The 15,371-nt window shown below is 37.0% G+C and overlaps 1 protein-coding gene across 1 annotated transcript; it reads right to left on the bottom strand.

Annotated features, from left to right (window-relative positions):
• Positions 1-982: 982 nt before the first annotated feature.
• Positions 983-2,962, bottom strand: LOC123228150 (fructose-bisphosphate aldolase 1, chloroplastic-like). Its single transcript, XM_044653423.1, is given in 6 exon segments — positions 983-1,426; positions 1,804-1,894; positions 1,978-2,087; positions 2,167-2,436; positions 2,572-2,633; positions 2,881-2,962. Coding segments are annotated over 6 exon segments (957 nt in total). The 3' UTR covers positions 983-1,084.
• Between the last annotated feature and the right edge of the window lie 12,409 nt (positions 2,963-15,371).

Raw genomic sequence — 15,371 nt, 5'->3', positions numbered from 1 at the left:
CGATAGATGAAGAAGAGATGAAGAAGAGACATGTCTCGTCTCGTCTTTTTGTTGAGAAGAATCATCTTCATCTCTTACTCGACGAAGACGTTTTGTCTTTGTTAACTTCATCTGCCAAGGAGAGAGATGGCCAAAGGGAGGAAAATGGTAGAGATGGTGGTTGTTATTAGAGAGAAAACCTTAGGCACAGTGGGGGGAGGGGGGAGGGGGAGGGGGAGGAGTCACTTTTCAAAATTAAAGCTGGGGTGAAATGTCAGCTTTCAAAACCTTGGGAGGGGAGGAAAATAAGATAAAATTATATATTTTGATAAAATAACGGTTTTATTTTTAGCTCTAACAAAATTTTTATAACGGATGGGTATTTAAGTTTTTTAAAACCTCAGGGATGAGAGTTTGCATTTGCACTAAACCTTGGGTGGGAATAAGTCTTTTGGCCTAATTATTTTCGTGATAAAACACACCACTCTTCAATTTGTTTGCTGGATTGAGTTCTATTTTCAGTGCGTCCAACTGAGACCATAAGGAACAAATGCTCCACATTTCAAGCATATAATGCCTCGTAAGTTGAATGTTGATGCCAATTTCAACTATTAAGAGAGCTACAAGATATCACAGGGTAGCATTAAAGCATGAAAATGGGTTCTCACATTTTCAGTACATGCTATTGACGAGAATAGTCTCCATGCTTACAAGAAGAAAACAGATACTTCACAATCTCACATCACCGCCGACTTTTATTGCAGATTTTCTCTTATTGAGCCTAGTAAACGTAGCCTTTGACAAACATTCCTTTCTTGGCTTCTTCAGACTCTCCCTCACCAGTGTATTTTCCAAGCTGAGCAAGAGAGTTGGCTTTTGCCCGGATGAGCAGGACCTCCTGAGCAGCTTTTACATTCTCAGCTCTGCCTCCCCAAGTCTTCAGGCAAGTGTTTTGAAGGGCTTTGCATATGAGAACGACACATGCCATGGGTTCGGAGCTTGGTTCATCGCATTAAAGTTCAAGGTAGCCTCAACTTCAGATTGCCCACCGGACAAAAACTGATCAACCATAAATAAAAATTAGAAGTTAACATCTATGATTAGCCTAGTAGAATATATTGTGTGTGTTTGTTTCCATTTCATAACAAATCGTGTTCATTAGGGCATTGGTCACTTGCATGATTCTAGGAACGGCTGGAGGAATTCTTCTGTGAAGTAGACTGAGAGTGTAGTCTGCAACTTCTTGTGGTGTGGCCTTGTCCTTGCACTCAGCACCAGGAGTGAACATGCTAGGCTTGAGAAGGATACCTTCAAACATCGCATTGTTCTCAGCCAGGTAAAAGAATACCTCAGCCCACACCTTCTGTGCTACTTCAAAGGTCCTGCCAATGCCATGCGCCCCGTCAAGCATGATCTCAGGTTCCACAATTGGGACCAATCCATTGTCCTGTCAAAGCACATACAAAATTCTTACTCAGACAACCAAAAACTACACCGAAAAAAATATGAAATAACTAAATCATGTTGACAATTTCTGTAAGTGGAAGTAAGACATACTTGCAGGCAATGATAAAAAAATAAAATTGAACAAAGTTGTATTATTTTTTATGTATTTAAATGGATGCAGAAAACCATTATGTAGTACAGAAATTTAACAACACCCCTTATTTTAAGCAATTACTTCCTAAATAAATGTCACTAGTAAACTGATAAGCACTATGTGTGATCTTTCAATATACTCTCCAACTAATAAAGTAACTGAAGTCTTATTGAACGGAACTATCAACCAGTCTAAGCAATGTTCCAATAACATTATATTGTCACCTGAGATATGGCAGCATAGCGAGCAAGCCCCCAGGCAGCTTCCTTCACAGCAAGGGCAGATGGACCATTGGGAATGCTCACCACTGTACGCCTATAATCAAATCAAACATGACATGCTGCTAGAGAAATGATAAATGAAAATTGTACAGAATTTGATAAAACAAGTACAGATACCATTTGGCGAAGCGAGCACCCTGTTATTAGTAAGCAGCAGAACGAGATGCAAGGCCATCAAGACCTTGGCACCATGACTCATCATTTGAGCCAGCCAATGGAACCAAACCCTGTAGTTCTCATCATTCGTCATTCATATCATAATCAGAATTTGAGAATAATAATAATGAAAAAAAAAAAAGCTCTTACCTCGTCAACTTTGATTCCGGGAACAATATTTTGCTCCACAAGGACATCAACCATCTTCCTTCCATCAGTGTTAGATTGATAAAGTGTCTCCTCAAAGAGGATGGCACCTGAAATGTACTGCCCAAGACCAGGAGCTGTGACAAGCAATGTTCTGTATGCCTGGCGATTTGCCTCTGTGTTTTCTAACCCAATTGATGCTAGGCGTTTTCCACATGTCGCATTTGATTCATCCATGGCCAAGATCCCTCGCCCAGGAGATGCAACAGTTTTCTACACCATCCAATACTTTCTTATAACTAATATGCTTGTTCTCTAAATCTCCATACTAACCACTATAACAGACATTCAAACAAGTTATACAAACTTAATTGTACAAATTGTGATAACAAAAATACATGCAGATACCGCAGTCTTGACGAGTTCATCAGCATATGAGCCAGCACGCACGGTGAGGCCAGAGGAGGCAACTGGGTGGCATCAGACCACAAACACTGAAGGTTGGCGAAGGGTTTGACCCTTCACCCACTCACTCTTGTTAACAACTGATGAAGTCTTAAGGAGAGAAGCAGAGGCCATTTTCTTTTAATGTAACAAGATGCACTACTACTCTCTTAGTCCTCCTCTTATCCGTCTCTCCTCAACTCAAGCTTTTTATGCTCTCTTAGACGCAAACATTTTTCTATATTCATTGCATTTATAGTTCCAGAGACTCACCCAGAGGTATCTCATTTGAGGCTGTTATGCAATCACCAATTGTGATTGCCAGGTCAGATGATAACTTTCCTACTTGTCCCATTGCTGACGTTGTTAAACTGAGACATTTGCTTGTGGAAATGCCAACCCTCTGAAAATAAATGGTTGGGTTTTGTCATATTTGTTAGACCCCAACAAATTATGAGATCTTTTGGGACATAGTTGTTGAAGGCTCAGTCATAAAATTTTCCTTCTTTTGGCTTCTTATTCATCAGAATCAATCACCCAAAAGGCAAGATGATGTAGAATATCATTTGACCCTAACAAATATGAACGCTCATTCTAAACAAATGTTATGGCATCAAAAACAGGAAACATTAATTTTCTACCTAAAAAGAAAAAAAGGCAGTGAAATGATGAAATTTCAATCCCAAGGCCAAAGTATAGCAGCTTATTTTCTGGATTTTATTGTATGGCACGCACTTTTGTGGCTGTTGCATTGGTATTAGGAAATTTTTTCAGACGGAAAAAGAAAGGTAATGACCATTGATTCTAGTTGCTAAATACAACGGACAAGTGGTGGATATTTGTATGCAGGAAGCTCAAACCAAGACCATCTTGTATGAATTTCGAAGCTCTTTAGTCACTGTGTCTTAATCGCCAAATTGAGAAACAAAAGAGAATTTTAGTATACTAGCCCAATGGCCATCTCCAACTGTAGAATAAGAATGAAATTACATCAAAACGATAGTGTGGTTGCACCAATGACCCAACCAGAAATAATCTAATAAATTGTGGAAGAACGAAGCCCCGAAGCAATGAACAAATTTATAGTAGGTTTACTGAAAAAAAAAAAAAATTAGAGTAGTTTCTGTGGACAAGGTCTGATGCGTTTCCACAAAATATTTGAAAATTCAATAGTATATAGGAAAGGAAAAGTTCTGCTTAGACATGTTAGGGTCGGTGCAAAAAGCATGGTCTGCCCTATCACGACTTATAGATTGTGTGGATTATGTCAAAGACCTCTCGATTAGATCAAAAAAATTATAATATAATAAAATTATGTATATATATTTTTTATACATAAATTATGTCTATAGATAATGTATTATTATCTAATTAAATGACTTTAAATTAAAAAAAAGTAACACCTAATCACATAATAATATATTATTAGTGTTTTCAAATTCTGTATTGAAAGTATGTACACGTAACATTGCGCTACGGTAGATCGACTCAAAGTACACAATCTGAGCCGTTACAAGCTCATAAAGGCAGGTTCTAGAACCAAACCTTGGGGCTTGTCATTCTAACAGACCAACATGATTCATTTTTTTTTGTGGTCTTGACATGGTACAACCCGTGGGTAAGGCGGGTTGTACCAAATTCAGTCTAACACAACCAATGGATGTATCTACTTAAGCCTCTCAATCTAGACCGCAAAGATTCGCTCTATTCTTATGAGCGAAAAAGATGATTCCCAAAGGTTTGAGAAGAGATTCCATACTGGGAACTAACTACACAATGCTAATACTAAACTGAAAGGAGGATAATACCACTTCAAATATTTGTTAAGAATACCAAAAAAGAAAAAAGAGAATATTTATTAAAAGAGAAGTGATATATCATGAAAAGCTCAACCTATTCTATCTTGATAAAGTTTTACAGCCTCTCTCCCAAAAACATAATACACATCTCACAATCTTTTCTTTCTAAATTGGGAGGCCCTTTGAATAGTTGCAAAAAGCTCCAAGGCTGTATGATTAGAAATGTGGCATGGCCCTTTTTAAGAAGACTGCATGTTTGAAGAAACAATAAGTTAACCAAGAAAATCTTGTCGTCCCCTCCAACAAAACCGGGTTCTCTAATAGCAATTATCCGGTACTTTGATATAAGTTGACAAAACCCAGAGTAGCACATATGTTATCGGTGGAGTTGTCACTTCAAAATTCCTCATCCTTATATCACAGGTATAGGTGGAATCACAGATACCATCAAGAAAGTTCCCAGCAACCAGGAGAAAGTAAAAGCTATGGCACTGCACCAAAAAATCAAACACTTGATTCAAAACTTTAGCTGCACAATGATTCAGAACTTGAAATGCCAGGATTTCATAAATGCATTTAAAATCAAGACAATATGTTGTAACTTTGTAAGACTGTAATCAGCAACTGTAACATGGGAGAATCAGGACCATAGATACTCACTCATCATAAAATAGTACATTTCAAATATAAGGAATGTAAAAAAATTAGAAATTATTCAAAAAAATTTACTTTGTACATTTAAAAAATCCCCTAAATAATTAAACGTTTGGAAAATCATAGAATATATTCTATAATTTAAATGTAATTAAACAGATATCAGCAACTTACGAATAAAGAAAAGCTCGGAGTTTGCTCTCCAGCTGCTCATGTATAAAGTATACCGGAGCAACCAGAGACAAGGCTACCAGAAGGGTTGGGCCATCTTCAGTTGGAACTTCTGCTTTATTATTTTGTCATGGGCAGATTCAGCAGCATCTAAACTTGGTTTGTGCCTTGCATATATCTGAACAACGATGTACCTTGCAGCTTGAATTTCGTCTTTGGAAGCCTCCTTGCTTATTCCCAGTCTTTTCTAGGGATCCCAGACATTAATTCTAAGGAAGATATCTGAATTTGGACAGGATGATATGGCTAATTTGACCCCAAATCCTAAGCCTTAAACATGAAAATTTGACCAGGATTCTATAACCATGGCCTTGCAACGAAATTTTCTGCATTATGAGTTGACTATGGGTCCCCACATAAATTATGCAGTTGCGAAATAAACATATATTCATTGGAAATTTTTTTCCAACTACGAGATAATGTAAGAAGCAAGAATAGAAAAGGCAAATAAGCATATCGGAACCCAAAAGTGGTTAACTTAGTTAAAAAAAACTCCTATGCATAAACCTTGTGCTTAAATGACAAGGATTGTATCCGTTAATCAACACTTATTTTTGTCCACATATGTGTTGAAGCTATGAAGCTATGAAGTTGGCTGCTGTAAATTCTGAATTTTTGAAGATGGTTCTGCTGCAGAAAGCTGAAGATGATATGGATTATTTTTTGCAGCCTTTAAAATGGTGACAAACTTCCTTAACCATTTTGTAATGTTTTTAGTTAGAATGCAACCAAACCAAATTGTATTTGTTATGTTAGGTGTACTTTGACTTAAAGTTTGGTTGGCTTGTAAGAATTTGTGTGGATAAGCTTAATTTAAGCTGCTTTTGTACAGGGGTTAGGAAAGCTATGTAAATATACATGTATGGCAAAGAAATGATATGTTTTTAAGTCACAAAAACAGAAAAATAGCAGACCTCCGTTCCAGCTCTTTGTTTTCTCCTCTGTTTTTTTCATTTTTCTTGCTTTCTTTGCTTCCAGATCTCCATTAAAAAATCAACAATTGGTATCAGAGCCTTCAGTTCTTTGTAAAGACCTGTGCCAAGGAAGAAGTTTGAAGAAAAGGAGAAGAAACTGAACACACAAACCATGGCTTCAAGCAGTTTTACAGGGGTATCTGCACCAGTTTTTTCTGGTGAAAATTATGCAGCATGGGCAGTGAAGATGAAAGCCTATTTAAGAGCTTTTGATTTGTGGGATGTGGTTGAGATAGATAAGCAATCAAATCCACTGCCAGAAAACCCAACACTGAATCAAATCAAGCATCATTCTGAAGAAGTGGCTAAGAGATACAAAGCTTTGTCTTGTATCCATTCTGCAGTTTCAGAGGTGATGTTTGCAAAGATCATGGCTTGTGAGACAGCAAAGGAAGCATGGGATAAGTTGAGATTGGAATTCCATGGAAGTGACAAATCAAAGCAAATGCAAATTTTCAATTTAAAAAGGGAATTTGCTCTGCTTAGAATGAAAGATGGTGAATCAATTAAAGACTACATTGATAGGCTAATGAAAATTGTGAACCAGTTGACTCTTCTTGGAGAGGTGATTTCTGAAAATAAGGTTGTGGAGCAAGTATTGGTGAGTTTGCCAGAAAAATTTGAGGCAAAGATCTCATCTTTGGAAGATTCGAAAGACATAAGCACCATGACAATTTCAGAACTTTCAAACTCTTTACAAGCTGTGGAATTGAGACAAGCTTTTAGAGATGGAGTCATAATATCTGAAGGAGCTTTTGTTGCAAATCAAATAACAAAAATACATGCTGGTTCCAGTTCAAATAAGCAGCAATTTGGCAAGAAAGGCAAAGAAAAGAAGGAGAGCTTTGATAGAAGACAAAAAGGGAAGAAAGGTAGATTTCCACCCTGCCAACATTGTAAAAAAACCAGCCATACAGAGAGGTACTGCTGGTATAGACCTGAAATACAATGTAGAAGGTGTAAAGAATTTGGTCATATGGAGAAAGTTTGCAAGAACAAAGGTAAAACAAATCAGCAGCAAGCTCAAGTTGCTGAAAAGTTACAAGAGAAGGAAGAGCAACCTGAAGAGCAATTGTTTACAGCAGGCTGCTATGAAGCTCAAGTCCATTCTCAAACTTGGTTATTGGACAGTGGATGCACCAATCATATGACTTCAGATGAAAGCCTTTTTGTCAACATGAAGAAGAGCAGAATCTCTAGAGTAAAAATTGGAAATGGAGATTTTTTGCAAGTGAAAGGAGTTGGTACAATTTCTATCACTACATCATCAGGTACAAAAATGATTAATGATGTTTTGTTTGTGCCTGGTATAGCTCTTAACTTATTGAGTATTGGACAAATGCTAGAGAAGAATTACTCCTTAAAATTTGATAATAAAAAATGTCATGTTTATGACTCAAAAAGAGTAGAATTAATGGTGGTAAATATGATGCATAGAAGTTTTTGTTTAGAGCTAAATGAGTTGAATGCTCAAGCATTTGTTAGTAGTGATCAAGAGTCAATTAAGTGGCATAAAAGACTAGGCCACTTTCATGAAAAAGGGCTCAAACTTTTGTATGAAAAAGAGCTCACTGTTGGAGTGTCAAAGGTGGCAATGATGAAAGGAGTATGTGAAGCTTGTCAATTAGGCAAGCAAACAAGACTCTCATTCTCAAATAATGAAGCATGGAGGGCCAAAGAGAAGCTGCAGTTAGTACACACTGATGTGTGTGGCCCCATGACAGAAAATTCCTTAAATGGCAGTAGGTATTTTGTTCTTTTTATTGATGATCTTAGTAGAATGTGCTGGGTTTACTTCATTAAGCTGAAATCTGAAGTTTTAGATGTGTTTCTGAATTTTAAGAGACTTGTAGAGAATGAAAGTGGATGCAAAATAAGAATGGTAAGGAGTGATAATGGAGGGGAATATACCAGTGAAAAATTCAGAAAAATTTGCATGGAAAATGGCATTAAACATCAGCTCACAACTCCTTACAGCCCTCAACAAAATGGGGTGAGTGAGAGGAAGAATAGGACTGTGATGGAAATGGCAAGATGTCTTTTGTTTGAAGCTAATTTGCCAAAAAACTTTTGGGCAGAAGCTGTGAATACAGCAGTGCATTTACTCAACAAATTACCAACAAAAGCCTTGAAGGACATGACACCTTATGAGGCTTGGTTTGGTTCAAAGCCAAATGTGAGTTATATGAAGATATTTGGCTGCATTTGCTGGACTTATATACCAGAAATGAAGAGAGAAAAGTTGAGTAAGAAAGCTGAATTAGGCATCTTTGTTGGCTATAGTGACTTGTCAAAAGCTTATAGAGTTTATCATCCTTTAACTGGAAAAATTAGCATCCACAGAGATCTGAAATTTGATGAAGATTCAGTATGGAATTGGGAAGCCAATGAAGTTCAAGTGAAGGTGAAAAATGAGCCTAACTTGCAAAGTGAAAAGGTGGCAGAAGATAAGCTTCAAGCTAGCAGTGATGATGAAGATAAAACACCCAAAATGAGATCACTTTCTGAAATTTATAGCAGGTGTAATACAGCCATATTAGAGCCTGCAACATTTGAGGAAGCATCAAGGTTTCCTAGTTGGAGGGCTACAATGCAAGAGGAGATAAAGATGATTGAAAAAAATCAGACTTGGAAGCTTGTAGAAAGACCTCCTAATAAGCATATAATAGGGGTTAAATGGGTGTACAGAACAAAAATGAATGCTGATGGTTCTGTAAACAAACTAAAGGCAAGGCTTGTAGTGAAAGGGTATGCTCAAAAGGAAGGTGAAGACTACTCTGAAACCTTTGCTCCTGTTGCAAGGTTTGACACCATTAAACTCCTTATTGCATTAGCAGCACAAAAAGGTTGGAATCTTTACCAACTTGATGTTAAATCAGCATTTCTCAATGGTGAATTAAGTGAAGAAGTGCACATTGAACAAGCTCCTGGATTTGTAAAGAAAGGTGAAGAAAATAAAGTGTGCCTACTTAGAAAGGCCTTGTATGGCCTAAAACAAGCTCCAAGAGCCTGGTATAGCAAGGTGAATGCATACTTGCTGAAGCTTGGCTTTGTAAAGAGCTTAAATGAGGCTACATTATATGTGAAATTTGTTGAAGAAAATGTGCTAATTGTATCCATTTACGTGGATGATCTTCTGGTCACAGGAAGCAATGAAGAATTGATTGCTTGGTTAAAATTGGAGATGCAGAATGCCTTCGAAATGACAGACTTGGGAAAGCTCAGCTTCTTTTTGGGAATTGAAGTAATTCAATCTGATGTTGGGACCTTTATTGGTCAAGAAAAATATGCAAAGGAGATATTGAGAAGGTTTGGCATGGAAAATGCAAAAGGAGTTGACAACCCTTTAGTGCTAAACCAGAAGCTGGAAAAGAATGATGGATTTCTGGAGGTTGAACCATCTGTTTATAGAAGCTTGGTAGGTTGCTTGCTTTATCTAACAGCAACTAGACCAGATATAATGTATGTCACAAGTTTACTTTCCAGGTTTATGCAAAAGCCAAGCCAACAACATTTCAAAACAGCCAAAAGGGTACTTAGATATGTCAAAAATACAGCAGATCTTAGAATTTTTTATAACAGAAAGTTGGAGCTGAATTTATGTGGCTATGTTGATAGTGATTGGGGTGGTTCAATTGATGACTTTAAAAGCACTTCTGGTTACATATTTTTTCTTGGATCAGGTGTTATATGCTAGAACTCTAAAAAGCAAAGTGTGGTAGCTCAAAGTACAGCAGAAGCTGAATACATAGCTGCTGCTTCAGCTGTAAATCAAACCATTTGGCTGAGAAAAATTTTAGATGATTTGCATGAAAAGCAAGTGGAAGCTACACCTATTTATTGTGATAACAAAGCTGCAGTAGCCATAACAAAAAATCCTGTTTTCCATGGTAAAACAAAGCATATCAAGATCAAGTATCATGCCATTAGACAAGCAGAAGAAGAATCAGAGGTGAGTCTAATTCACTGCAGCTCAGATGAGCAATTAGCTGACATTTTGACCAAGGCATTAAACACCAAAAGGTTTGTTCAAATGAGAAAGAAGTTGGGAATGATAAGCAAGTTTGTCAAGGAGGAGTGTTGAAGCTATAAAGCTATGAAGTTGGCTGCTGTAAATTCTGAATTTTTGAAGATGGTTCTGCTGTAGAAAGCTGAAGATGATATGGATTATTTTTTGCAGCCTTTAAAATGGTGACAAACTTCCTTAACCATTTTGTAATGTTTTTAGTTAGAATGTAACCAAACTAAATTGTATTTGTTATGTTAGGTGTACTTTGACTTAAAGTTTGGTTGGCTTGTAAGAATTTGTGTGGATAAGCTTAATTTAAGCTGCTTTTATACAGGGGTTAGGAAAGCTATGTAAATATACATGTATGGCAAAGAAATGATATGTTTTTAAGTCACAAAAACAGAAAAATAGCAGACCTCCGTTCCAGCTCTCTGTTTTCTCTGTTTTTTTCATTTTTCTTGCTTTCTTTGCTTCCAGATCTCCATTAAAAAATCAACAATATGGATGAGGGGAGGGGGTTGAGATAGAGAAGGTTAAGTCATATCAGACATGCAGCTAAATTTACAGTTTGTGGGCTTAAATCACTCCTACAAACTGTTCATTCATTGACGCATCTACCACCCATTACTGATACATGAAACAATATCACATATTTGATTAGTATAGACTCCTTTCAACCAAGATCAACAAACTAATGCATCTCACGAAAGTAAAGTTGCCAGCCTAATGTTACCATAAAACTGCACATATCATAATTCGCCATAAAATTGGCCTACTAAACCAGAAAATTTGACCAGGATTCCATAATATGGCCTTGCGACAAAATTTTCTGCATCAGGAGTTCACTATAGATTTCCCATATCAATTTGCAGTTGTCAATGAATCATATATTGCCAATTGATCCATTTGATGTATCACCATAAGAAGCACCCATTGTACAGTTCATCAAGTGAGTTTGTCGCTTCTTGCATCCTTGAGCAGAACCAAGCCTATAATTTCTGTATGATTGCAACGGGGAAAGCATCATGATCAAGAAAACTACCATTTATTTTTTCCTTTCGTGAGAAACAAAAATACTGTATTAACAAGAGGACATAATTACTTCAGCCTTTAAGAATTAAGCAGTTACTTTCCAAATGGAGTTTTGTAATCTCATCGAAAGGTTTCCAAGAGCTAGGGAAAGCTGAAACCTGCTTCAATGAACCCAGACTACCCACACTTGTCCTAAGACAACATCTTGAAGGACTACCCGTCAATCCTGACACAGACATGATTACACTACTTTGGCAGTTCACAGCGAAAGCCCAAATCACTTGTAAGACAACAAATAAGAGGCTGCAACAAAATATACATATATCAAGCAACTGCAGCAATATGATATGACTCATTATGATTTAAAAAAAAAAATTGAAAACCATCATGGTGATACCCGCATTAAAACTTCAGATAGAACAAGATTAGCACGTCACAGAAAAACAGAGTGATCATCACAACAATTCTCTCACTTGAAGAATAACATAACAATGCATATAAGGTTTTCCTGAATTAGGCAACACGGTTAAAGGATTAATCATTTTATTTCGGAAGTCCTCCTCAAAACACAATCATATAGCATAGAGTTGTATGGTCGAATAGTTTCAACGCGCCCAAATAGCAATGCCAACAAATTGTGTTATTCAGACCAGAGATATGTTAAAACATATATAAAATAATGAAAAGAGAACAGCGTACCAGAATATGATTGAGAGTAAAATTTTCGTAACAAACGGATAGAAGAGAAGGCAGAATGAGGGCTTAGATTGAATTAGGAAGTGATTTCTGTTGCCAGGACTTGAACCTCGGTGTCTCGGGTGAGAGCTGAGCATCCCAACCACCTCAACTACAACAGAATTCTAAATAATGGTAATATTTTATCATTATTCAGGATATTAATGGTGATGTAATGCTAATTCCCCACAATAAATTGTTATCAATAAAACTATATATATAAATACCGATATATCATCATATAATTAAATATTATTTTATATTTAATTTTTAATTATTCAATCATATAATAACATATTATTATTTATGCACAAAAATTGTGTATATAATAGTGTTCAATTGTTAATGAATCATTAACAAAGAGGAGGGAGCAGTAGAGAACGTAGAAAGAGTGTTTTGAACCATTTGGTAATAGGGTTCCTTTCCTCTCTCGTCTGGCTAATAATGCAGGAATTTGTTGTGACACAAAGAATTTAAACGAAACAGTACACTTAATCTGAGAGAATGACTTATTAGAAATCAGCAAACTCTGGCTATTATATAGCCTTACAACTTCCTAAATAAAATGAAAGATTACAGCCCACGTTTACTCTAACAGAAACATAGTTATCAACAAAGGAAAGAGTCAAAACAAATAACCTACTCCCTAGTCAACAAGGATTATTCAGAAACAGAAGATTAAACCTAACAGAAACACCTACAAGCTTAACATTTCCTCCCTTAAACTAATTACCAAAAATTAGTTTACTTCTAGTTCTTGGCAGACTCCCAGCAAACATCGCAGCTTTTGAAACACATCTAGCTTTAGGGGCTTAGTCATCATATCAGCAACTTGCTCTTGAGTTCCACAATAAACTAACTCCACAGTTCCCTCCTTTACAAGATCACGCAAGAAATGAAAACGAACATCAATGTGTTTGCAACGTCCATGTAGCACAGGATTCTTGGAGAGCTTGATCGTCGAACTATTGTCACAAAACATCATAGTACTGCCACGTTGTGAGTGACCAAGTTTCTCTAAAATCCTTCTCATCCAAATGACTTGACTAGCACAATAAGCAGCTGCCACAAACTCAGCCTCAGTTGTTGAGAGAGTAACTGTTGGCTGTTTTTTAGATGACCATGAAACAACTCCTGAGCTCATCAAGAAGACATAACCTGAAGTACTTTTCCTGTCTTCTAGATCGCCAGCATAATCACTATCAGCATAAGCCACCAAATTTTCACTTCCTCCCTTCTTGTAGAAAATCCCAAAATCAGTTATTCCCTGCAAATATCTCAATGCTCTCTTTGCTGCTTGCAAATACAGTTCAGTTGGCTGCCCCATATATCGACTAATGAGACTAACCACAAACATTAGATCAGGTCTAGTAGCCGTTAAATACATCAAGCTACCTACCACTTGTTTGAAGAAAGTCACATCCACCTTAACTCCATCTGCATCCTTGCAAACTTTGAACCCTGGAACTATTGGATTTAGCACCGAATTGCTTTCTTCCATGCCAAATCTCTTCAGCACCTCCATGGCATACTTTTTTTGACAAATAAAGATCCCATCATTTCTTTGTAGTACCTCAATACCAAGAAAGTATTTCATCCTTCCAAGATCGGACATATCGAATTCTTTCATCATTGAATTCTTAAAATCTTCAATCATAGGCTCATCATCCCCAGTAAAAATAAGATCATCAACGTAGATACTAACAATCAAAATTTTGCCTTCTTTACTTATCTTGACAAACAAGGTGTGCTTGTTGTGACACTTTTCAAACCCTTCTTTCATAAAATAAGCTTCTATTCGACTGAACCATGCTCGTGGAGCTTGCTTTAGCCCGTATAGAGCCTTCTTTAACTTATATACTTTGTTTGGACTGTCTTCTTTCTCATAACCCCTTGGTTGTTCCACAAACACATCCTCATTCAGCTCACCATGTAGAAACGCCGACTTTACATCTAATTGGTACACTGTCCAGCCCCTTTGTGTAGAAAGAGCAATGATCATACGTATTGTATCCATCCTCGCCACAGGAGCAAATACTTCAATGTAGTCGACTCCATACTATTGTGCATAGCCTTTAGCTACTAGGCGTGCTTTGTGCTTGTCCAGCTCTCCATTTCTGTTAAGTTTCATTTTATAGACCCATTTAACACCAATCTTTTTGGCACTAGTTGGCAGATCAGTCAACACCCAAGTTTCGTTCTTCTCAATGGACTTTATCTCAAAGTCCATAGCTGCTCTCCACTTCTCATGTTTTACTGCTTCTTTGAAATGCACAGAGTCAGTAGATGCAAAGAATACAAAATTAGTCACATCTTCTCCTTCAGATAAGCCTTCACCACTCTCGTAATCATTCATCCAGGTTGGTTTTCTTCTAATCCTTTCTTCATGCCCTTCTTCGCTGGAGCTAGACAAACTCCCTTCATCCACATTATTTGAAGAATTAGGCCCCACTTCTCTAGTATCACTTTCTCCTTCACTGTCTTCTTCATTGACACCATTTAAAGCAGTATCCTCTTCGTTGTCACCCCTCTAAATCAACTGCAACTAACTCTTTATAACTCTTATCCCAATCCCAACTCTCATCTTCTTCAAATTTGACATCTCGGCTCACCACAATCCTCTTTCACACTGGATCATAAAGCCTGTAGGCTTTGGACTCCTCACTAACACCCAATAATACAAAACTGAAGCTTTTATTTTCTAGCTTGTTTCTCTTGGCATCCAATATATGCACATGTGAGATACATCCAAACACTCGAAAATGTTCGACTGAAGGCTTGATTCCACTCAAGCCTCTTTTGGCGTCATATTCTTCACAATCAAGGTTGGACTTCGGTTTAGAACATGTACCGTCCAGTTTACTGCTTCTGGCCAGAAGCTTTTTGGAATTTTCTTCTCTGACAACATACATCGAACCATGTTCATGATTGTCCTGTTCTTCCTTTCTGCCACCCCATTTTGCTGTGAAGTGTACGCAGCCGTCAACTACCTTTTGATGTCATTCTCCTTACAGAACTGATTGAACTCTTGTGAAATAAATTCTCCTCCACGATCAGTACGTAAACATTTGATGTTAGTGTCTGTTTCTTTCTCAACAAGACTCTTAAAATATTTAAACATACTAAAAGCTTATGATTTCTCATATAAATTATAAACCCATGTTTTCCGACTAAAGTCATCAATAAAACAGATTGTGTACCTCTTGTTGCTATTGGAAATAGGCATGATCGGACCACATAAGTCTGCATGGATTAGTTGAAGTTTTTGTGATGCTCTCCAAATGCTTTTCTTTGGGAAAGGATCACGTTGTTGTTTTCCTATCATGCAGT

This window comes from Mangifera indica, chromosome 1, assembly GCF_011075055.1.
Source record: "Mangifera indica cultivar Alphonso chromosome 1, CATAS_Mindica_2.1, whole genome shotgun sequence".
NCBI lineage: Eukaryota > Viridiplantae > Streptophyta > Magnoliopsida > Sapindales > Anacardiaceae > Mangifera > Mangifera indica.
Note: the sequence above shows the minus strand (reverse complement) of the source record. Positions and strands in the feature narration are given on the sequence as shown.